General features: G+C 39.4%; 1 protein-coding gene across 4 annotated transcripts in view; it reads left to right on the top strand.

Moving 5' to 3' along the window:
* The window catches only part of tefu (Serine/threonine-protein kinase tefu), an 844,515-nt gene that overhangs the window by 53,504 nt on the left and 766,268 nt on the right, over window positions 1-24,743 (top strand). For all 4 annotated transcript variants that reach the window (XM_070083426.1, XM_070083425.1, XM_070083427.1 and 1 more), the window contains exons 4-6: window positions 2,784-2,913; window positions 14,785-14,955; window positions 16,228-16,481. In XM_070083426.1, the coding sequence (XP_069939527.1) occupies window positions 2,784-2,913; window positions 14,785-14,955; window positions 16,228-16,481 (555 nt within the window). The remainder of the gene's footprint in view (window positions 1-2,783; window positions 2,914-14,784; window positions 14,956-16,227; window positions 16,482-24,743) is intronic.

Raw genomic sequence — 24,743 nt, 5'->3', positions numbered from 1 at the left:
TTTTTTTTTTTTTTTACTATTTTATTTTTTCACATAACTTATGTGGCCTATGAGACCAAAGTAAGGTGCAATGTACATATATACACTCGTTGTATACAACACAATAAGCACACAAACATAATTATCAATATATTGTTTACAAAACTTGTTTACAAAAACAAACAATACAAAACATTGTTTATTATTATTGTTCTATAATATATATACCAATATACAGTCACTGAACATATTCCTATTAGTTCTGCAGCTTGTGGAACTCTGAAACATGGTGTCATACACAATGGTGTTTTATCTTTCTCCCTCATTCTATCTTTCAATCTGTCTCTCTCTTTCTATCTGTCTGTCTATCTCTGTCTCACAGGTACACATAAATACAGGTATACATAGTATAAATTACCTAGGATAACCCAAGAAATCCAGACAAAGTGCTATACTCTGCTTGAAGATGTGAGTAAAAGTGATGACACAGTCTTGTGGCTCTCTGAGACAGAGAGCTAGACGGATAGACAGATAGACAGGGAGCTTGACAGACAGACAAATAGACAGACAGAAATGTTAGTGTACCAGTACCAGTGTACTAGTGTTCCACCCTCCTCCTCCTCTTCTTCCTCTTCCTCCTCTTCCCCCTACTCTTCCTCATACTCTTCCTCTTCCTCTTCCTCCTACTCTTCCTCTTCCTCCTCCTCCTCTTCCTCCTCCTCCTCTTCTTCCTCTTCCTCCTACTCTTCCTCCTCCTCCTCCTCCTCCTCTTCTTCCTCTTCCTCCTCTTCCCCCTAATCTTCCTCCTACTATTCCTCTTCCTCCTCTTCCTCTTATTCCTCTTCCTCCTACTCTTCCTCTTCCTCCTCTTCCTCCTCCTCCTCTTCTTCCTCTTCCCCCTACTCTTCCTCCTTCTCCTTCTCCTCCATAGTGTAAATTACCAGGAGTCGGCAGCTGTCAAAATGACATATTGTCTCATTACTCACTCCCCCCTCCCGCCTGTCAAAACAATGGGGTCGGATGCTGCTTCCCTTCCTCCATTCTATCTAATTATCTTTCTCCCTCATTCTATCTGTCTTTTTATCTCTGTCTCACAGGTACACATAAATACAAGTATACATATTATAAATTACCTAGGATAACCCAAGAAACCCAGACAAAGTGCTATACTCTGCTTGAAGATGTGAGTAAAAGTGATGACGCAGTCTTGTGGCTCTCTGAGACAGAGAGCTAGACGGATAGACAGGGAGCTTGACAGACAGGCAAATAGACAGACAGAAATGTTAGTATACCAGCAAAAACAAAGGGAGGGCGATGTTTATCTCATCTTTTGGCATCAGCTCTACCCTCATTTACCCTCATCAAACGTCAGCACTTATCAGATGTTATCTCCCCTTATCTTGTTACTGTCATGGGTGAACATTTATTATTACATATTATTATTATTATTACCTATTATTATTATTATGTATTATTATTATGTATTATTATTATTATGTATTATTATTATTATGTATTATTGTTATCATTACGTATTCTTCTTCTTCCTCCTCCTCCTCTTCTTCTTCCTCCTCCTCTTCCTCCTCCTCCTCCTCCTCCTCCTCTTCTTCCTCCTCCTCCTCTTCTTCCTCCTCCTCCTCTTCTTCCTCCTCCTCCTCCTCTTCTTCCTCCTCCTCCTCTTCTTCCTCCTCCTCCTCTTCTTCCTCCTCCTCCTCCTCTTCTTCCTCCTCCTCCTCTTCTTCCTCCTCCTCCTCTTCTTCCTCCTCCTCCTCTTCTTCCTCCTCCTCCTCCTCCTCTTCCTCCTCCTCCTCCTCCTCCTCTTCCTCCTCCTCTTCCTCCTCCTCCTCCTCCTCCTCTTCCTCCTCCTCTTCCTCCTCCTCCTCTTCCTCCTCCTCTTCGTCCTCCTCCTCGTCCTCGTCCTCCTCTTCCTCCTCCTCTTCCTCCACCACCTCCTTCTCCTCCTCCTCCTTCACCTCCTCCTTTGCCTCCACCTCCTCCACCACCACTTCCACCTCCTCCACTACCTCCACCTCCTCCTCCTCTGCCTCCTCCTCCTCCTCTGCCTCCTCCTCCTCCTCCTCTGCCTCCTCCTCCTCTGCCTCCTCCTCCTCTTGCCTCCTCCTTCTCTGCCTCCTCCTCCTCCTTCATTCTTGGAACAAGTTTGAAGAGCTTGTAGTTCATAATCACTATCATCACCAATGCTCACATCTGAGTCTGGGATTTTGGAAAATAGGAGTTTCCTCTTTGATTCTGGTACAACTGAACGTGAACAAGATGGCCCAGCACCAGAGGTGGAAGGCTGTGGGTTGTCTGGGTTTTCCTCACTATTACCCATATTATGGTCATTAGTTTCGGTCAAAACCTCACCAGAACCTTGATACTCATCTTCACTGTCACTTCCATCTGTATTAGAACTGTCACTGGGGAACAAAAGTGTCCCAATTCGCCGAGGAGTGAGGAACTTCTTACCACAGGGCACGGTGGAAATTGTGTACTATGATGGCATTCCCACAATGCACCACTGGGTCCCAGATTTTTTTCCTACTGCGCACACCCACCACACAGACCCATTCTCTCACATCTAGGCTTATCAGCCTTTTCCTGTGAGATTTGAGGCCGCTAGAATTTATGCGTACTAGTACGTCAAAAACCCCTACGCGTAAGACATACTAGTACGACCAAAACCCTCAAAGGGTTAAAAGAGTGTCTAATATATATAAATAGTGATTAAACTGAACTTGAAAATGACACATTGTTGAGGTTACTATATTTTGTATCATTTAAATTTCTAATATTTATTGCAGGAAAGCAAAAGAATTGAGGAAGAAGAAAGAAAAAAGCCGGAAGTGAAAGAAGCAGTGATGCTCAATAGACGTAACCTTAAGCGTTGTGCTGCAGAGTTACCCAAGCTAGTCATGAAGAAATCTTCTTTAAGTGAGTGATATAATGTTGTTATTAACATTAACTTAGCTGAGTGTGACTATACATGTGTTAGAGATGGCTTAGGGCAAGCTTTATTGGGGGGAGACTGTTTACAGAGCAAGCACATTGTGCTTACACAGCAAGCACCTACTTTCTTAGACCGCATACTGTACTTACAGAGCAAGCACCCTACTTTCTTAGCACACTGTACTTACAGAGACAGCACACTGTACTTTCAGAGACAGCACACTGACAGAGAAAGCAGACTGACGTGTTGGCCAGTGGCTAACATGTCGGTCTGGAGTTTTTATGACAACCACAGGTTCACGCCCTGCCCATGGTATGGTTTGATAGATATTACTTGTTCTGCTATCACTACCATTGTTCCTCATATAAGTTTGTCACTCGCAGGCACCAACATATTATAATTCACTTTGTTGCAGAATTAGCTGCTACAGGTTGAATAACTGATGATTTTTCATGACAGAGGTACTGAAGGAAATTATGGGATATAGGCCCCCCTTTAGTGCTTCTATTGCACTTGCTGTATATAAATTATGGGACTTAAGTTCCCTAATCCCCCCCTCCCCTTACTGCTCCCATTGCATTTACAGTGGAACCTCGGTTTTTGTTTGCCCTGCTTTTTGTTGAATTTAGTTTTCGAAGACTTTTTTCGTCAAAATTTTGTCCCATTTTTCGTTCATCACCTCGGTTTTTGTTGGTCTGCTGTACCAAACGTGTCCGCCTTCCCGTGCCTACACAAAGCATCCAATGCATTCTGAGTCAGTCTGGCTTTGTTTCGTTGAGTGAGCATTACCCTGCACGTTCATCCAAAATATTTTGTAATAATCCATTTTTTTGGGGCTTGTTTTTTGAGTGTGACTGCTAAATAAGCCACCATAGGGGCCAAAGAAAGTTTCGAGTGCCAGCCCTTTGATAAAGAAGGTGAGAAACACGATAGAATTCAAGAAAGAACTCTTAGCAAATTACAAAAGTGGCATACGTGCGGTCGATCTCGCCAGGATGTACCGGAAGCTCTCTTCAACAAGGAGGAAGAGAGATGGGGGAATGTGCCTTCTTCAGTGATTAAGGACATGTGTGCAAAGTGGAATGAGTTGCAAAGTTTTGTGGAGAAATATCACCCTAACAAAGCTGTTGCAAACTGTGTCTGCAACATGTTCAGTGACAGTGCCTTGTCCCATTTTAGGCAAATCTTAAAGAGACACCAGAAACATACCTCTCTGGACAGAGTTTTTGTGCAACAGGGGTCCAGTGCCAGTAAAAGACAAAGAAGGGAAATATCCCAGGATTGGGACTTGATACCTGAAGTCCTTATGGAGGGGGATTCTCCTTCCAACCAATAACCTCTCCTCCTCCCTCTCCCCTCCTTGCGTCTGCCATACGCCAATAAGAGTCTTCAGTAAAGATAAAAGTGATTTTAAATGTTCATTTATCTATTTCATTTGTCCTTTATATTTATTTCTCATTGTTTTCTGTATGTAAAACTATAGTTATTCTCTATAAAATGTATTTTTTGTTAATACTTTTGGGTGTCTGGAAAGGATTAATTGGATTTACATTATTACTTATGGGAAATATTGCTTCAGTTTTCGTCAAATTTGGTTTCGTCAGACTTTTTGGAATGAATTAATGAAGAAAACCGAGGTTCCACCGTATTATATATAAATTAATTGGTCTCGGTTGAGAAGTGAATGCGTTAACATTATTAAGCTATCTATATTAATTATGATTCTTCTTTCTTTTGTATTTTGTATTCTTTTGTATTTTGGGAAGTACAGTGCTTGCACTTTGAAGGAGGAGTGGGGATATTTGCAGTTTTGAACTGGAGTATCAATGCCTTTCTGGCAAGACAGTGATGGAATGACTGATAGTGGATGTATTTTTCTTTTTTGGGTCACCTTATCTCAGTGGGAGATGGCTAATTCGTTGAAAAAAACAAAAAAAGTATATGCTGTATGTACAATAAAGCTCCTCTTATACTGCAGGTTAAGTTCCAGGCTACCGCCAGAAAGCGGACATCGCTGGAAAGCAGAACACCATTTTTTCCACTTATAAATGCATATAAATGCCAGATAGCATGTTTACACTAACATATACGTATTAAGTTAGCAATAGAACTAGGCATTAAAAACAAAAAGTGAAATACACACAGAGTACACTTATTACTTAACTTAAAATATTTGTAGTCTTAATGTAGGGTGAGAGGTGAGTAGTATTTATTGTAAGAAGTCAGGTGTGGATGGTATGGTACCTAGCCAGGCCAGGCCACCCATGTGTAATATACTGTGACATTTAACCCTTTGGGGGTCGGCAAGTCCTCTCAGAGACTTGTTCTCAGGGTCGGTCAAATTTCAAAAAAAAAAAAATATTTTTTTTTCTTATGAAAAGATAGAGAATCTTTTCCCGATCATAATGACACCAAAAGTATGAAATTTGATGGAAAAGTTACAGAATTATGCTCTCACGAAGTTAGCCGTCCGAACGATGTTTACGCATCGGCGATTTTGCCCACTTTTAGCCAATTCCAGTATACTAGCCGACAAAAATCATAACTATTTCGGTAGAACTCCATTTTTTCTATCGAATCAGTACAAGAAACCACCCATTTACCGATTTCAACTATCCAATAAAGTGGTCAGAATTTAGCAATTTTGCCAATTTCATACAAATTTCAAAAGATGCCAATTTCCGAATAGGGTCTAGAATAAACAAGAAAGACATTCCTGGCACTAAAATAACAAGTTCTCTGTTCGTTAGTCACATCCCCAGGCCCCTGCAGTGATCCTCCTTTCTTACGTTCTTATGTAAAAATACAAAGGTGGTGGTGGTAGAGTGGAAGCAGTTGTGATAGTGGTTAAGAACATAAGAACATAAGAATGGAGGAACAATGCAGAAGGCCTACTGGCCCATAGAAGGCAGGTCCTTATCAAAACGACCCAAGAATTAACTCCCGTACCCAACGACACTAATCAAACCCCAGCCCCTCCTACTCATATATTTGTCCAATCTCCTCTTAAAGCTACCCAAGGTCCTAGCCTCTATCACCCCACTGGGAAGATTGTTCCATGCATCCACAACTCTGTTAGAAAACCAGTACTTACCTGTGTCCTTTCTAAATCTAAATTTATCCAACTTAAATCCATTATTTCTGGTTCTTACCTGGTTCGACACCCTCAGTACTTTATTAATATCTCCTTTGTTTATGCCCGTCATCCACTTATACACCTCAATGATATCTCCTCTCATTCTACGTCTCTCCAGAGAGTGAAGATTTAAGGCTTTAAGTCTATCTTCATACGGGAGATTCCTTACACAGTAAATCATTTTAGTCATTCTTCTCTGTATGTTCTCCAATGAGTCTATATCCATCCTGTAGTAAGGAGACCAAAACTGAGTAGCATAATCTAAATGAGGTCTCACCAGTGATGTTATAGAGCTGTAAAATAACTTTTGGGCTTCTGTTACTTATACTTCTTGGGATAAATCCAAGTAATCTGTTTGCCTTGTTGTGCACACTTAGGCACTGCTGCCTTGGCTTTAGGTTTCTGCTTACCATGACTCCCAAGTTCTTTTCACACTCTGTATGATGAAGCTCTACTTCACCTAGTTTATAGCTTCGAGGGTTATTTTCATTACCAAGGACCAGTACCTTACACTTATCCACATTGAACTTCATCTGCCATTTTTCAGACCAAGACATTAATTTGTCTAAATCCTCCTGCAGTTCATTGCTATCCTCCTCAGAATGAATCATACGGCCTATCTTTGTATCATCAGCAAACTTGCTCATGTCACTCGTAATCCCTTCATCAAGGTCATTAATGTAAATTATGAACAAGAGAAGGCCTAAAACTGATCCTCGTGGAACGCCACTAGTAACTAAGCCCCATTCTGATTTGAACCCATTAATGGAAACTCTCTGCTTTCTTTTGGTAAGCCATGCCTCTATCCATGCTAGAACTTTACCTCCTATACCATGAGCTGCCACTTTTCTTAAGAGTCTCTTGTGAGGTACTCTATCGAAGGCTTTACTAAAATCCAAATAAACAATATCATATTCTTTATCACTGTCTACTGCCTCAAATGTTCTATTGAAGAACGTCAGTAAGTTTGTCAGGCAGGAACGACCTCTCGTAAACCCATGCTGAGATTCATTTATCAAGTTATGCTCTTCAAGGTGACGTCTAATAATGTCAGCTATAATTGATTCTAGTAATTTGCCAACTATAGATGTCAGGCTTATTGGACGGTAATTTGAAGGAATGGACTTATCCCCTGATTTGAATATAGGAACCACATTGGCCATCTTCCACAACTCTGGCACAACACCAGTAAGGATGGATGCATCGAACACACTCGTTAATGGCTGACTAAGTTCCATCTTGCATTCCTTAAGTACCCTGGAAAATAACTCGTCGGGCCCTGGGGACTTATTTTACTTCAGTTTGTCTGTCTGTTTGATAACCATGTCCCTCGTGACAGTAATATTAGTCAATTTGAATTCGTCAGGAACTGAATAATTGTTAATTTCTGGAATCTCATTTATGTCTTCCTGTGTAAAAACTGACAAAAAATAGTCATATATGGAACACATTTCCAGTTCATTATCCGTCAGCTGTCTATTCCCAATTTTCAGAGGTCCTCCTTTTTCCTTAACCTTCGTCCTGTGCACTTGAAAGAACCCCTTTGGATTGGTCTTTAATTCATTAGCAACTCTAATTTCATAGTCACATTTAGCCTTTCTAATCCCCCTTTTTTACTTCTCTTTTAAGCTGAACATATTGGTCAGTAAGGTTAACCTCTCCCCTTCTGATGCGCCTATATATTCCCCTTTTCTCCCCTAATAAATGCTTTAGCCTCCTGTTAACCCATTTGGGATCGTTATTATCAGATCTAATTTCTCTCTGGGGAATGTATATACTCTGAGCACGGTATACATTATTAAGAAAAGAATCATAAACGCAGATCCCTTCGTAATCATAAATATGATCATCATCAATAGAATCATTAGCTAGATAACCCCAGTCAAGATTTGACAGGTGTTCCCTAAGTCCATTATAATCGGCAGAACGAAAATTAGGGATTTTTACTGTATTATCATTATTCCTGTATTCCCAGTTAATGCTAAAAGTGATGGATTTGTGATCACTTGCGCCAAGCTCTTCAGTGATTTCCAGATTATTTACGAGTGTTTCCTTATTTGACAAGACTAGGTCAAGCAAATTATTACCCCTGGTAGGCTCTGTTGCACACTGCTTCAGAAAACAGTCTTGAACTGTTTCCATAAAGTCACTGGACTCCAGATTACCGGTCAAAGAATTCCAGTCTATTTGACTAAAGTTAAAATCCCCTACAATCACTATGTTATTGTGTCTAGAAACCCTAACAATTTCGTCCCAAAGGAGTCTCCCTCTATCGTGATCCAAGCCTGGAGGTCGGTATATTACACCTAGAATTAGTTTTTCTTGACTTTCTACAAACTCTACCCAAACAGATTCTGTTGCTGTTCCATCTATTTTTATACCTGTTTTTATGCAACAGTTAATATTTTCTTGAACATATAATGAAACTCCTCCCCCCTTCCCACAACATCTATACACATGGAACAACTTAAACCCTTGAATATTACACTCAGCAATCATATCCCGACTCTTTAAATCATACCACGTTTCAGTTAATGCAATGACATCGATGTTCCCAGCACATGCTATCAAACGTAGTTCATTAATCTTATTTCTTGCACTTCGACTGTTAGCATAAAATACCATTATATGTTTTTTCTCCTGCACATTTTTCCTATTCATCTTTGTTTTTACAGTTTCTGAAATTATCATTACCTAGGATTACTCCATAACAGTTACTATTAAGATTCTTAATATCAGAGCATAAGTCAATATATCCATACTCATTTTTTATCATTTCTAAACCCATACCTCTAACTAATCCTAGTTTAAAGTCCTAACAACCCCCTCAACTGAGCTAGCAAGAAAACCTACACCTGCCCTGGATAAGTGAACCTCATCCCTGGCATACATGTCATTTCGGCCATAGAAGTTGTCCCAGTTGTCAATGAATGGTACTGCATTATCCTTAGAGTGTTTATCCAGCCAGCAATTAATATCAATTGCTCTGGACAACCATTCACTTCCAACACCCCTTGGCAAAATGCCACATATAACAGGGTGTCCCCCCTTCTTCCTAATTATGTCTGTTGCTGTCTTGAACCTTTTAACTAAGTCCTCACTTCTGCGCTTGCCTACATCATTGCCTCCAGCACTGAGGCAGATAATGGGATTGATCCCATTACCGTTCATGATGTTGTCAAGCCGGCTAACAATGCCCTCCATCCCAGCCCCAGGAAAGCAAACTCTCTGTCTCCTACTCCTGTCCTTCAAGCAGAAAGCCCTATCCATATATCTAACCTGGCTATCCCCAACAACAACAATATTCTTACCTTCCTTGGTGTCGTTTGTAGTGGCGTTCCCAGTAGTTGACTCACATTCGTCGGGTAGCACCGAGAATGCATTGGATGTTTCCACAACAGTTTCCACAGCAGTCTTTCTTCTTCGTCGTCTTTGCCTTTCCATTCGTCTTCTTGATCGTCAACTTTGTCTCATGCTGTCCAGCCACTGTCCACGTTCCCTTCTTGACCTGAGGACTCAAAACAGGAGGAATACTATGAATCCTCTTGTTTTCCTCAGTCAATCGCCATATCTCCATCTTCGCTACCCTCAATTCTTCCTTAAGCTGCTGGTAAAGTTGCTCGATTGAGGGCATCTTGGTTCAGTCCACGGGGAGCACACAAGACACTTCTTCACAGAGTTAAGTTAAATTATATGTTGATAAATTATGTTTCTCACATTCTTTACCAAAGGGCTGGCACCAGAAGCTTTCTTTGGAACCATGGTAGCTAATTTAGCACTTGCAAGCACTAAAATCAGTGGAATATTATGAAATATTTCGTAGGAGCATGTAAGGGGACCGTCGCTCACTGGTAAACAATGGCACACTGGCTGGGAAGGCAGGCCCAGGTGGCTCAGAGCTTGAGTACGCGTCCTGGACGAAGAACGATTAGCGAGTTAATGGACCATTTGCGAGGCAATGTTTAGACGAAATAACAGGGCTATTTCCGAAATGGGTGACTTTCAGGCCAGACGATTATTGAGGGACCACTGTACGTCAAAAACCCTGGGTCGTAAGCCGTACTAGTATGTCCGAAACCCCCAAAGAATTAAAGCACCCTTGAGCGATAAAATGCACATGCAGTTCACTCATTAATTACCTTAAAATATTTGTAGTCTTAATGTAAGGTGTAAAATGAATAAAGGAGAGAGAGAGAGAGAATGAGTAAATGAGAGAGGAGAGAGATGCAAAGTATGTAAACAAGCAGATGAACACATCTGGTTTTGGTTCATACACGTTCATATACACATAACATCTCATATTTATGTTAATTTATTCTACTCTGGGGTGTATTTATCATGTTTATATGTTATGTAGCATGTTTATTATATAATTTTGAAACAAAAAAATCATAGGTGGATTAATGAAAATGTTTATACATGTACCATCCGACTTACGACTGAGCTTGGTTCCAACCAACCAGTTGTAAGTCAAAATGGATGCAAGTCAAACCTTAGAAAACTGCCGATAGGGATACTTCAAAAATTAAATCTTAATCTTGTAAAGCAATCATTCTTTTATGTTGGTTGTGGAAATCACTTCACTTCGTTAATAATTATTGATTAGTTTTCACAAAATAGGTGAATAACTTACTTCCGAGATAATGGTCGAAAGCGTGCGCATACCCGAGTGCTCGGAAAATATATATTTTTTTTTTGAAAAACCCTTTTTTTCAGTGTTTTCATAAGCTATGAGTGTCCGTTACAGTTTGCCCTTGTGCTAGATCCGTTTTCTCTCATAAGAGTGACGAAAGAAGGGATAATAAGCTTTATGGTCGGTGGTGTCCACAAAGTCCCTTTCCTATCTGCGCAGCAGGCCTTCATATTATGCTAGATAATATTTATTCTGGCTTATTTTTTATGTTTCTATGCTATTGATATTTCACCTTATGTCATAATAGATCAATTGTTATAGGAAAATAAGCCTTATTGTTGATATTAGCATAAGAATAGAACATTTTGTTGGCTGCTCTCTCTTGCTTGTGTCAGCACTTCTATCCAGAAGGTTCCTGTATATCAACATCACAGTTATTGTAATAATTTTATTTTATTATTTTTGTATTTAATTTTTTACTTTACTTTTTATGCTGTTAGTACTGTATTTTATACTGTAAGGTTTAGGAGAAATACTGCACAGCATGAACAGTTGTTTATTTCCGAGAACATTTGCAGCTGGTACATGAGAAAGAAAGGTTACAAAAGCTATGGCTTGGGTAGCATAAAAAATAGGTTGGGCAAATGTATATGGATGGATTTGAGAAGGTATGTTTCAATGTCCCTCCTCTGTTACATAAGAACATAAGAAAGGAGGAACACTGCAGCAGGCCTGTTGGCCCAAACTGGGCATGCCTTCTCAAATCCATCCATCCATATACATTTGCCCGACCTATATTTTATGCTACCCAAGCCATAGCTTTTGTAACCTTTCTTTCCCACGTATCAGCTGACTTTTCCACCACATGTATAACTACTACTATCTCTGTTTGTGTGGGCAAAACGCTGTCAATAAAGGATCACATTATACTGCTGCATCTGACTGTGTGTCTGGCAGCCCTGCTGCCAGACACATGGTTGTAAGTTGAGTAGTCATATGTTGTACAGATTGTAAGTTGGATGGTGAATGTATTAACGTAATATATGACATTTAATGCACCTCAGAATGATTATTATTGCGTACTATATTCTTCTTCTTCTTTCAACAAACCGGCCATATCCCACCAAGGTGGGGTGGCCCAAAAGGAAAAATGAAAGTTTCTCCTTTTACATTTAGTAATATATACAGGAGAAGGGGTTACTAGCCCCTTGCTCCCGGCATTTTAGTCGCCTCTTACAACACGCATAGCTTACGGAGGAAGAATTCTGTTCCACTTCCCCATGGAGATAAGAGGAAATAAACAAGAACTAGAAAGAAAATAGAAGAAAACCAAGATGGGTGTGTACATATATGTTTGTACATGTATGTGTAGTGTGACCTAAGTGTCAGTAGAAGTAGCAAGACGTACCTGAAATCTTGCATGTTTATGAGACAGAAAAAAAGACACCAGCAATCCTACCATCATGTAAAACAATTACAGGCTTCCGTTTTACACTCACTTGGCAGGACGGTAGTACCTCCCTGGGCGGTTGCTGTCTACCAACCCACTACCTATATTGTCATTATTAATATGGCATCCTCAAGACTAATAAGACACTCTCAGTGATTTTAACGTGTACCTACACGCCAGCACAGTGTGTAAGTTTATTTAGGTACAGGTACACATAATTATCAGATTATATATAAAATATATGCATGGGAAAGTGGAACAGAATTCTTCCTCCGTAAGCCATGCGTGTCATAAGAGGCGACTAAAATGCCGGGAGCAAGGGGCTAGTGACCCCTTCTCCTGTACAGGAAGGCCCCGCTTTACGGCGTTTCACTTTACGGCGTTCCGCTAATACGGACATTTCAAATTATGACCAAAACTCACTATAAGGCTCCCCCCACCTGACTTTCTAATACGGTCACCGTGCCCCACCCTGTTTGTTTACATTCTCCATGAGCTCAGTAAGCACTAAGTCTCTCCATTTTGTCTGGAAACTCCAAAATTTCAAATGTTTTTAAAAGTTATTTCATATTTTATATATACTCTGATAATTATACTTATGTATACCTGTACCTAAATAAACTTACATACATCGAGTCATTTAAATGTCGTATATTACGTTAATATACACATTTTCATTAATCCATCCATGATATTTTTTTCAAAATTATATAATAAACACGATGCATAACATATAAATAAGATAAATACACCCCACAGTAGAATAAATAAACAAATGTGAGATGTCGTAGCAGACGACTTGCACAAGTGGTGATAATAACAATACCGAGTCTCATTAAATGTCGTATATTACGGTAATATACACATTTTCATTAATCCATCCATGATATTTTTTTCAAAATCATATAATAAACACGATGCATAACATATAAATAAGATAAATACACCCCACAGTAGAATAAATAAACAAATGTGAGATGTCGTAGCAGACGACTTGCACAAGTGGTGATAATAACAATACCGAGTCTCATTAAATGTCGTATATTACGGTAATATACACATTTTCATTAATCCATCCATGATATTTTTTTCAAAATCATATAATAAACACGATGCATAACATATAAATAAGATAAATACACCCCACAGTAGAATAAATAAACAAATGTGAGATGTCGTAGCAGACGACTTGCACAAGTGGTGATAATAACAATACCGAGTCTCATTAAATGTCGTATATTACGGTAATATACACATTTTCATTAATCCATCCATGATATTTTTTTCAAAATTATATAATAAACACGATACATAACATAAAAAGATGATAAATACACCCCACAATAGAATAAATAAACATAAATATAAGATGTGGGAGCCACATAACTTGTACAAGTGACGCCAAGAATAACATTTTCTCTAATCTAACATAAGAGTAAATGTGTTACTGGGGGTAACTGTAGAAAATTATTCCTTTCGTATGTATGTAAGTAAGTTTATTCAGGTATACACAAATACAGTTACATAGATTATCATACATAACAACATACGTGTAGAGAACCTAGGATAACCCAAAAAAGTCAGTGTGACTTATTTCCATTGCCTTCACTCAGAGCTTCATTTCTTCTCAAAATGATGTTACATGAGAATGGGAGTGTTCTTCTTTATTAATTCTACCGTATCAATGTAGAGACAACCTGTACACAATGTAACTTGTACACAAACCAGACGTGTACACTTCGTTTGTTTACAAAACTTACCTTCGCCTGGTTTGTTTACATAACTGCGCCTGCCCCCTCTCATGTATTCATTCTTTCTCTCTCTCATTTATTCGTTTTATCTCATTTACTTACTCCTGACCCTACATTAAGACTACAAATATTTTAAGGTAAGTAATGAGTGAACTGTATATACATTTTATCGCTCTGGGATGCTTAAATATCATAGAATAGTATGTGTGGGTGGGGTGGCCTGGTGAGGCTATTACAATACATACCACACTTGATTTCTTACAATAAATACTACTTGTCTCACCCTAGATTAAGACTATAAATATTTTAAGGTAAGTAATGAATGCACTATGTGTGTATTGTACCTTTTTATTGTTTTTTGATGCCTGGTTCTATTGCTAACTTAATATATGTTAGTGTAAACTTGTTATCTAGTGTTTGTATGCATTTATAAGTGGAAAAAAAGGGTGTTCCACTTTACGGCGATTTCCGCTTTACGGCGGTAGCCTGGAACCTAACCCGCCGTATAAGTGGGGCCTTCCTGTATATATATTACTAAATTTAAAAGAAGAAACTTTTGTTTTTCCTTTTGGGCCACCCCGCCTCGGTGGGATATGGCTGGTACGTTGAAAGAAAGAAGATATAAAATATGAAGTAATTTAAAAACAATAGAAATTTTGGAAAGTTTCCAGACATAATGGAGAGACGCGGTGCTCATGGAGAATGTAAACAAACTGGGTGGCGCACGGTGACTGTATAGAAAGTCAGGTGGGGGAGCCATATAATGAGTTTTGGTCATAATTTGAAATGTTCATATTAGCAGAATGCCATAAGGTGAAAAGCTGTGAAGTGGGGCCCTGCTGTATGTATATATTTTTTTATTAACTTTGTATTTTTACCACACAGAAATACCACATGTTTCTGCACAACACGTTGTGAAGTTGGTGCTAACAGTGCTCAGCAGGAAGAACCCGTACTATTTTGAAAACTTTGCTGGAGACTTCATTCAAATTACATATAAATACCTGATGCGTTTTCCCCAGTATTACTTGCAAGTGACTGCTGCTGAATGGAAAGGTGAGAATGTTCCCTTTGTTTCTAATTTTTCTATTACAATGTTATGTAGCTTAGTCTACTTTTATTTTGATAAATGCTGCCATTCTAGAATATATTTTTCTTTTGGTGTATTAATCATATTAATTGCATTTAGCCCTTAAACTGCCACACATGATGATCAATGGGTGTACATTTATTAACATACACATAGATCAACATTAAAATTCTCTCTCCCTCAAAATGGCTGTGACTGGGAATGTTAGGCCTATGTGGAATACAGTAGGTCAGTGTCATTGCTGTGCACACCAACACAAAATTGTTATGGGTATTACAGGAACAGTTTGCTTCAAGGCATCATACTAGCATGTTTCATGGCATCATACCATATTTCATGGTATACCAACATGTTTCATGGTATGATACCAACATATTTTATTGTATCATACCAAAGTAAGTGTTGTGAGAACCTATGGTAAGAGTGTAAAGTAAAAGGACACAAGTGCAACTAATGTGACATTTAATTGTGGCAACGTTTCGCTCTCCAGGAGCTTTGTCAAGCCATTACAAACAGTACATGGACACAGAGGGTATATATAGGCTCAGAGTGAGGTGCAATACTAGTGGTAGTAGTAGTAGTAGTGATATAAGTTGTAGTAGTAATACAATATGGTAGAACAATTAACTTGCACATGAGCAAAAGGATATAAAAGCTATTACTTGGGTAACATAAAAATAGGTTAGACAAATATTTCTATTGGAGACTGGATAGAGAAGGCCTGTTTCAATGTTCATTCTCTGTAATGTGCTTTGTGTAGTATTACTACTACTACTACAACTTATATCACTACTACTACTATCACTAGTATTGCACCTCACTCTGAGCCTATATATACCCTCTGTGTCGCTCCTGGAGAGCGAAACGTTGCCACAATAAAATGTCAGATTAGTTGCACTTGTGTCTTTTTACTTTACATATTGTCGGTAATTCTACCAACGTTATTACTATGGTAAGAGTTGTCAGAACGTATAGTAAGAGTGTCAGAACCTTGGGTAAGAGTGTTGTCAGATAATAGCAGAACTGATGATGGTAGACTACCATGGGTATTTTACTTTGATTTTTGATGAGTTTGTTTGTACGATTATAGATGCTGAAGTAAGAGATCAGGGTGTCTTCCTCAAACACACTAATACCACTGGAAAATTCTTTGCGAGGCTGCCCCAATTGGTTGAATTTTAATTTAAAATGTAAATCAAAAGCACCACATAAATAAATATAATTTTGTTTTCCCACAGATTTAATGAAGATCCTCATCTGGGCTTATGAGAACGAGCTTTCTGGTACTGATGCTGTGACCATCGTCAGTATAATGGAGAATATTGTCAAATATTGCAGAATGAGAGGAATTCAGCAGAGAAATTACGGTCCTGCACTAGTGCTACGACACTTGCCAGCGTTCTTGAAGAAGGCTTTGTTAAGCAACAAGTTGCCATCACAGTATGGTCTTCAGTCCAGCTTACTCAGTCTTCTGCTTACCTTCACTAAGGCTGTCAGTTACCATTCTCACTACTATATTGCTTTTTAATTAATGCTTTTGAAATATACTCTTTCTAGACTGGATGATTTGTTGTCCATCTTAGTTGTGGTAATTACTTAGTGCCTGTATTGTGAAGGATGAGTTGGGATATTATGGATCAGAGGGTCATTTGAACTACTATGATGTTTATATTCTTCTGGCAAGACAGCTGTTGAAGAAAAGATGGTAAATGTATGTCCTTTGGGCAGGGTTGCAAACTCATGCCATCTAAGTAACTAAATTCTGTTTCACAAATTTCTGAAAGTAACTGAACAAAGTGGGAAAGTAGCTATAGAAGTAGCTTACAATAAAACTTGTAGTAATAATACATAGCATTACTATTTCTACCACAAGGAAATATAAGAACATAGGTTTATAAACTAAAAGAGGAGGCAGTTAGAGTAAGATATAAACAGCTATTGGAGGATAGATGGGCTAAAGAGAGCATAGGCAATGGGGTCGAAGAGGTATGGGGTAGGTTTAAAAATGTAGTGTTAGAGTGTTCAGCAGAAGTTTGTGGTTACAGGAAAGTGGGTGCGGGAGGGAAGAGGAGCGATTGGTGGAATGATGATGTAAAGAGAGTAGTAAGGGAGAAAAAGTTAGCATATGAGAAGTTTTTACAAAGTAGAAATGATGCAAGGAGGGAAGAGTATATGGAGAAAAAGAGAGAGGTTAAGAGAGTGGTGAAGCAATGTAAAAAGAGAGCAAATGAGAGAGTGGATGAGATGTTATCAACAAATTTTGTTGAAAATAAGAAAAAGTTTTTGAGTGAGATTAACAAGTTAAGGAAGCCTAGAGAACAAATGGATTTGTCAGTTAAAAATAGGAGAGGAGAGTTATTAATTGGAGAGTTAGAGGTATTGGGAAGATGGAGGGAATATTTTGAGGAATTGTTAAATGTTGATGAAGATAGGGAAGCTGTGATTTCATGTATAGGGCATGTAGGAATAACATCTTGTAGGAGTGAGGAGGAGCCAGTTGTGAGTGGGGGGGAAGTTCATGAGACAGTAGGTAAAATGAAAGAGGGTAAGGCAGCTGGGATTGATGGGATAAAGATAGAAATGTTAAAAGCAGGTGGGGATATAGTTTTGGAGTGGTTGGTGCTATTGTTTAATAGGTGTATGGAAGAGGGTAAGGTACCTAGGGATTGGCAGAGAGCATGCATAGTTCCTTTGTATAAAGGCAAAGGGGACAAAAGAGAGTGCAAAAATTATAGGGGGATAAGTCTGTTGAGTATACCTGGTAAAGTGTATGGTAGAGTTATTATTGAAAGAATTAAGAGTAAGACGGAGAATATGATAGCAGATGAACAAGGAGGCTTTAGGAAAGGTAGGGGGTGTGTGGACCAGGTGTTTACAGTGAAACATATAAGTGAACAGTATTTAAATAAGGCTAAAGAGGTTTTTGTGGCATTTATGGATTTGGAAAAGGCATACGACAGGGTGAATAGGGGGGTAATGTGGCATATGTTGAAGGTGTATGGTATAGGAGGTAGGTTACTGAAAGCAGTGAAGAGTTTTTACGAGGATAGTGAGGCTCAGGTTAGAGGGAGATTATTTCCTAGTAAAAGTAGGCCTTAGACAAGGATGTGTGATGTCACTGTGATTGTTTAATATATTTATAGATGGGGTTGTAGGAGAAGTATATGCGAGGGTCTTGGCAAGAGGCGTGGAGTTAAAAGATAAAGAATCACACATAAAGTGGGAGTTGTCACAGTTGCTCTTTGCTGATGACACTGTGCTCTTGGGAGATTCTGAAGAGAAGCTGCAGAGGTTGGTGGATGAATTTGGTAGGGTATGTAAAAGAAGAAAAAAGCAAATACAGGAAAGAGTAAGGTTATGAGGATAACAAAAAGATTAGGTGATGAAAGATTGAATATCAGATTGGAGGGAGAGAGTATGGAGGAGGTGAATGTATTCAGATATTTGGGAGTGGACATGTCAGCAGATGGGTCTATGAAAGATGAGGTGAATCATAGAATTGATGAGGGGGAAAAGGGTGAGCGGTGCACTTAGGAGTCTGTGGAGACAAAGAACTTTGTCCTTGGAGGCAAAGAGGGGAATGTGTGAGAGTATAGTTTTACCAACGCTCTTATATGGGTGTGAAGCATGGGTGATGAATGTTGCAGTGAGGAGAAGGCTGGAGGCAGTGGAGATGTCGTGTCTGAGAGCAATGTGTGGTGTGAATATAATGCAGAGAATTCATAGTTTGGAAGTTAGGAGGTGCAGGATTACCAAAACTGTTGTCCAGAGGGCTGAGGAAGGGTTGTTGAGGTGGTTCGGACATGTAGAGAGAATGGAGCGAAACAGAATGACTTCAAGAGTGTATCAGTCTGTTGTGGAAGGAAGGCGGGGTAGGGGTCGGCCTAGGAAAGGTTGGAGGGAGGGGGTAAAGGAGGTTTTGTGTGCGAGGGGCTTGGACTTCCAGCAGGCATGCGTGAGCGTGTTTGATAGGAGTGAATGGAGACGAATGGTTTCTAGTACTTGATGTGCTGTTGGAGTGTGAGCAAAGTAACATTTATGAAGGGATTCAGGGAAACCAGCAGGCCGGACTTGAGTCCTGGAGATGGGAAGTACAGTGCCTGCACTCTGAAGGAGGGATGTTAATGTTGCAGTTCAAAAACTGTAGTGTAAAGTACCCTTCTGGCAAGACAGTGTTGGAGTGAATGATGGTGAAAGTTTTTCTTTTTCGGACCACCCTGCCTTGGTGGGCATCGGCCAGTGTGTTAATAAATAATAATAGGAAAGAAATTATAATTTCTGAATATTGGTACTCACACTATTATTTATTCTGTATTTGCCCTACTCTCTTGCTTTTATTTTATTTAAGCTTTCCAATATTTATAGCTTATGAACCTGTAGCATTCAATAAATATGTCATAGAATAAATTAATAAGCAGTGTGATTAATGATTAATATCACTTCATACTGGTTTCCCTATTAATATTACTTCATACTGGTTCCCCTACTTACTATGAAATGTGAGTCATTTCCTTTCAACAAACCAGGGGTATCCCACTGAGACAGGGTGGCCCAAAAAGAAAAGCAAAAATTTCTCTTTTTAACTTTAGTAATGTATACAGGAGAAGGGGTTACTAGCCCCTTTCTCCTGGTATTAAAGTCGCCTCTTATGACATGCATGGCATACAGAAGAAGAATTCTGTTCCACTTCCCCATGAAGATACGAGGAAATAAGCAAGAACAACAACAACGAACAAGAAAATAGTAGAAAACCCAGAGGAGTGTTTATATATATGCTTGTACATGCATGTGTAGTGTAACCTAAGTGTAAGTAGAAGTAGCAAGACGTACCTGAAATATTGCATGTTTCTTCTTCTTTCAACGTACCAGCCGTATCCCACTGAGGTGGGGTGGCCCAAAAGGAAAAACAAAAGTTTCTCCTTTTAAATTTAGTAATACATACAGGAGAAGGGGATACTAGCCCCTTGCTCCCAGCATTTTAGTCGCCTCTTATGACACGCATGGCTTACGGAGGAAGAATTCTGTTCCACTTCCTCATGGAGATAAGAGGAAATAAACAAGAGCAAGAACTAGAAAGAAAACAGAAGAAAACCCATAGGGGTATGTATATACGTATATGCTTGTACATGTATGTGTAGTGCGACCTAAGTGTAAGTAGAAGTAGCAAGATGTACCTGAAATATTGCATGTTTATGGGACAAATAAAAAGACACCAGCAATCCTTCCATCATGTAAAACAATTACAGGCTTCCATTTTACACTCGCTTGGCATGACCTACTACCTGTGATTCATGTGTGTCTTCAATTTCTAGCTGTGCCCCTGAGTATAGTTTCTGCTTCTCAAACAGCTTGTACCTATCTGCCCTGTCAATTCCTCGAGAGTATTTTGTATACAGTGGACCCCCGCATAGCGATTTTAATCCGTGCAAGAGGGCTGGTTGTTATGCGAAATGATCGGTATGCGAATGAATTTTCCCCATAAGAAATAATGGAAATCAAATTAATCCGTGCAAGACACCCAAAAGTATGAAAAAAAAAAAATTTTACCACATGAAATGTTAATTTTAATACACACAAACTGAAAAAGGCATGCACAATTACATGACACTTACTTTTATTGAAGATCTGGTGATGATTGATGGGATGGGAGGAGGAGAGAGAGAGTGTTAGTGTTTAGAAGGGGAATCCCCTTCCATTAAGTCTTGAGGTGTCGAGTCCTTTTCTGGGGTTACTTCCCTTCTTCTTTTAATGCCACTAGGACCAGCTTCAGAGTCACTGGACTTCTTTCGCACAACATATCTGTCCATAGTGGCCTCTACCTCTCGTTCCTTTATGACTTCCCTAAAGTGTTTCACAACATTGTCAGTGTAATAATCACCAGCACGGCTTGCAATAGCTGTGTGAGGGTGATTCTCATCCATAAATTTATGGTTTGCACTTTCAGCCACATTGCACAGATTTCCTTAATCTTTGTAGTAGGCAACTTCTTCAATTTCTCTCTCCCCTCCTCTGAACCAGTTTCCTCAGGTATGGCCTCTTGCTGTTGAAGTTGATCTATCAGCTCATCAGTGGATAGTTCTTCATTGTCCTCCTCCACCAACTCTTCCACATCCTCCCCACTAACCTCCAACCCCAAGGACTTTCCCAATGCCACAATGGATTCCTCAACTGGCATAATCCTCTCAGGGTTAGCCTCAAACCCTTCAAAATCCCTTTTGTCTACACATTCTGGCCACAGTTTCTTCCAAGCAGAGTTCAAGGTCTTCTTAGTCACTCCCTCCCAAGCCTTACCTATAAGGTTTACACAATTGAGGATATTAAAGTGCTCTCTCCAAAACTCTCTTAGAGTCAATTGAGTTTCTGAGGTCACTACAAAGCACCTTTCAAACAGAGCTTTTGTGTACAGTTTTTTGAAGTTTGCAATAACCTGCTGGTCCATGGGCTGCAGGAGAGGAGTGGTATTAGGAGGCAAAAACTTCACCTTAATGAATTTCATGTCCCCATAAAGTCGCTCTGCCATGTCTGTAGGATGACCAGGGGCATTGTCTAACACCAGGAGGCACTTAAGTTCTAATTTCTTTTCAGTTAGGTAATCTTTCACATTGGGGGCAAATGCATGGTGTAACCAGTCATAGAAAAAGTCCCTGGTGACCCATGCCTTACTGTTTGCCCTCCACAGCACACACAAATTTGTCAGCATAGTTGCTGATCCCTGTATTCCCAGTATTATATAGCATAGCATATTAGTATCATCCCTGTGCTTTAGACACGAGATCCCTCGTAGGCCTGTGGCTTGGTGTGACGTCACGGGTTGCTCACGAGGAGGCCCATTCCTCTGTCCCGCTCTCACTCGGCGGCAGACCTACAGTGCGTGAACAGGCTTGGCACCGGGCTCCATCTCTCATCTCAGTCTGACAATATATTTACCATCCTACAAGTGTGTCTACTTTCAACCTACGATATCTCCATTCAAGAACCCTTACGATAAATGGTGCCAGCGGTGAGCCTGTAATTCTGACGATTACAGCGATTTCTGGAGATAAAATTGTCGACCAGCAAGACGGCCATTTCGTGTGACCAGTAGGCCTACCGACTACCGAGATTCACCCAGCCAGCTACCTCAAGCCAGCTACTCTACCAGCTTCTACATTATTCACTGGTCAGTCTCTTTGTATTAGTGTTTCCTGCTTTTTTGCATTACTCCCGAGGGGTCGACCCGAGTTTGCAAAATAAGCCAGCTTCCAGTCTGTGGTGGGGGAGTCAGAACACCCGAGTCCAGTCCAGCCTAGCCTACTCCATCCAATTATTTTGTCTGCCAAGCCAGCTTCCACCCCTGCTGTGCTCATCGTGTGAAGTTATCAAGCTATTCTATGTGAAGGGTTAAGATAAGCCAGCTAGCAACTAACCCAGGTGTCTTACCCCAGTACTCAGGCAAGCCACGTGACTAGTCTTCATCGCTTGTGATTCAAGTTCCAAGCATTCTGAGTGCTCCTTGTCATCCTTGTGGTGTTGTAGTATTTCGTGGGTTTATTTTAAGCAAGTCGGCTTAGAATTATCTTTGCGGCAGTGTGGGTTTTCTCAGTGAGGCTTACGACGTTCAACCCATAAGCCCAACCACTCACGATCACGTGTGTCGCACCATTGCCGGTCTCAGACGCCTCGCTCAGCCATTACCCACAAACCCAACTAAAGTCGGCCATTACAACTCATCTAGCTCATCAGTGTTTTGGTGCACTGCTAAGGGTTGTAGCACCATATTTTAAGGACCACATAGGGGGTCAAGAGCTAGAGTGTGTCGCGCCATCTTTAAAAGCCTCCTGTGTGTTGTCTCTCGCCGATTTAAGCGCAATTCTACGATCATCTGTGCAGAGGACAGCAGCAAGACGATATAAACAATCCATCAATCTCATTTTTTTCAAGTGTTACAGCTATAATATTTTTTTTTTAGAGACATTTGCGAGTGATGAGACATTTCTTTTGTGTTCCCAGTGAATTTTTTCTCTTAGTGACATTCAGTGACTCTTGATCAGACTCAGTGTTTATCATGTACTGATTGCATTAATTTCTTTTAATCTCCTTAATTCAGTGTTAATTTTCGTGTATTATTTTATATCTGTTGTGTTGTGTATCTTTTTATACACTTGAAGTAAGTACTTAGTGTTTCCTTTGTTGTGTGTGCAACATATGAGCAGCATAGAACTTGTGTTTAAACTTCAGAATTCCAGTGTATTAACTCAGTAACTTTTTCACCTCATATTCTGCATCACAACTCAGTGTTGTCTGTTATTTTTTTTTCTTCCCAGCATTTGTGTATTTTTATTTTGTTCCCTGTGTGTTGAACATTCTTGTGTTCATATTCCTTTATTCAGCCAGTGTTTAATTTGTCTTATTTCCACAGACAATAGTGCCATTTTTTAAAAGACCCAGCAAGAGCTCATATTTACAAAATTTTTCACACATCGTTTCATTGCAAGAAAATTCTAGTATTGTGTTTATGTTGATGTGTTCTGCATCACTGTAAGTGTTCAACCCTCTGTTTTGTTATGTATTTTTTGCATCTATTATTTTTTTTCATGTTTTATTGAACAAATTCACTCTTAGTGCAATTTTTAAATTCTCCTTCTAAAGTAAATTGTTCTTTTGCTTGTTGTTTAAGTGCAGTTAAGAGTTAAAGTGTTCATTCCTTGATATATTTCTTTTCTTGTGTGTTATAATTTTTATTATTGCACATAGACTCATTTTGCAATAATTCTTGTGCAAATATTGTGTTGCTATTAAAGTTTTTCTTGCAGAAAATTTTATGCAGTGTTGTGCAATACAGTTTATTACAGTGCAGTTTCTTATGCTCTGTTCTGTGCATAGTATTTTATTCTGTCTGTCATTTTAATTTTTAATTTCAGTGAATTGTGTGTTTGTTTTAATTTTTGCACAAGTTTATTGAGTCCATTTTATCATTTTATTGTGTATTTCCTTGTTGCATTGAAAGTAAAGACAACTCACTGTGCCATTTATTCAATTTAAAGTAAAAGTTGAGCAAATTAGATTTGAGCAAAGTACAAGTTCTCTTGATTTTCAGTGTTTGTTAAGTTGCATATTATTCTTGTGTGAGTTCTTTGCTTACTGTGTAACTTGTCAATTTTTAATTACTTATGCAGAATAGTTAAGCATTTTTTCCATTTAAGCTTACTGTGTCATTCTCTCTATTTTTTTCTTGACTTATGCCCTTCAGTATTTTCACTGAGAAGATGTCCCAGTCACTTTTGAACGTTCACTTAGTGTATCATTCCAGTCAAAGTCAATATGAATCAGTCCACAGTACCAACATTCCCTTACTGACTGAAAGACAATACCTAGCCCTTGAGCAATGTGTTTGTTCTCACAGCTTGTATCTGAGATTTGTTAAAGTGCTGCGAAATGTGAAGTTCAGATTAAGTTCCTATAGATCCACGAATTACTTATTAACGTAGCCGAGCGGTCAGGCACTAGTAATTCTGTCACTCCCATCTGTGTTCCACCTATACCTTCAGACTTGCAGGATAGTGTTCCGTTGCCTCAAGTGTCCGGGGACACTCAGACTGCCTTGAGTGCACAGCCTATCCCTGCAATGACTGCTAGTTCGAGTAGTAGTTTCTCCACAGGGGATGCCTTGTCAGAAAACGATTACTTGCAACTAGTAATGCCATCTCTTGTTGATGTGACATGCTGTCTGCAGAAAGACGTCTCTGTTACAGCTAGTGCTCTCACTAGAGTGTCT

The sequence above is a fragment of the Cherax quadricarinatus genome, chromosome 9 (genome assembly GCF_038502225.1).
Source record: "Cherax quadricarinatus isolate ZL_2023a chromosome 9, ASM3850222v1, whole genome shotgun sequence".
Taxonomy (NCBI): Eukaryota; Metazoa; Arthropoda; class Malacostraca; order Decapoda; family Parastacidae; genus Cherax; species Cherax quadricarinatus.
Note: the sequence above shows the minus strand (reverse complement) of the source record. Positions and strands in the feature narration are given on the sequence as shown.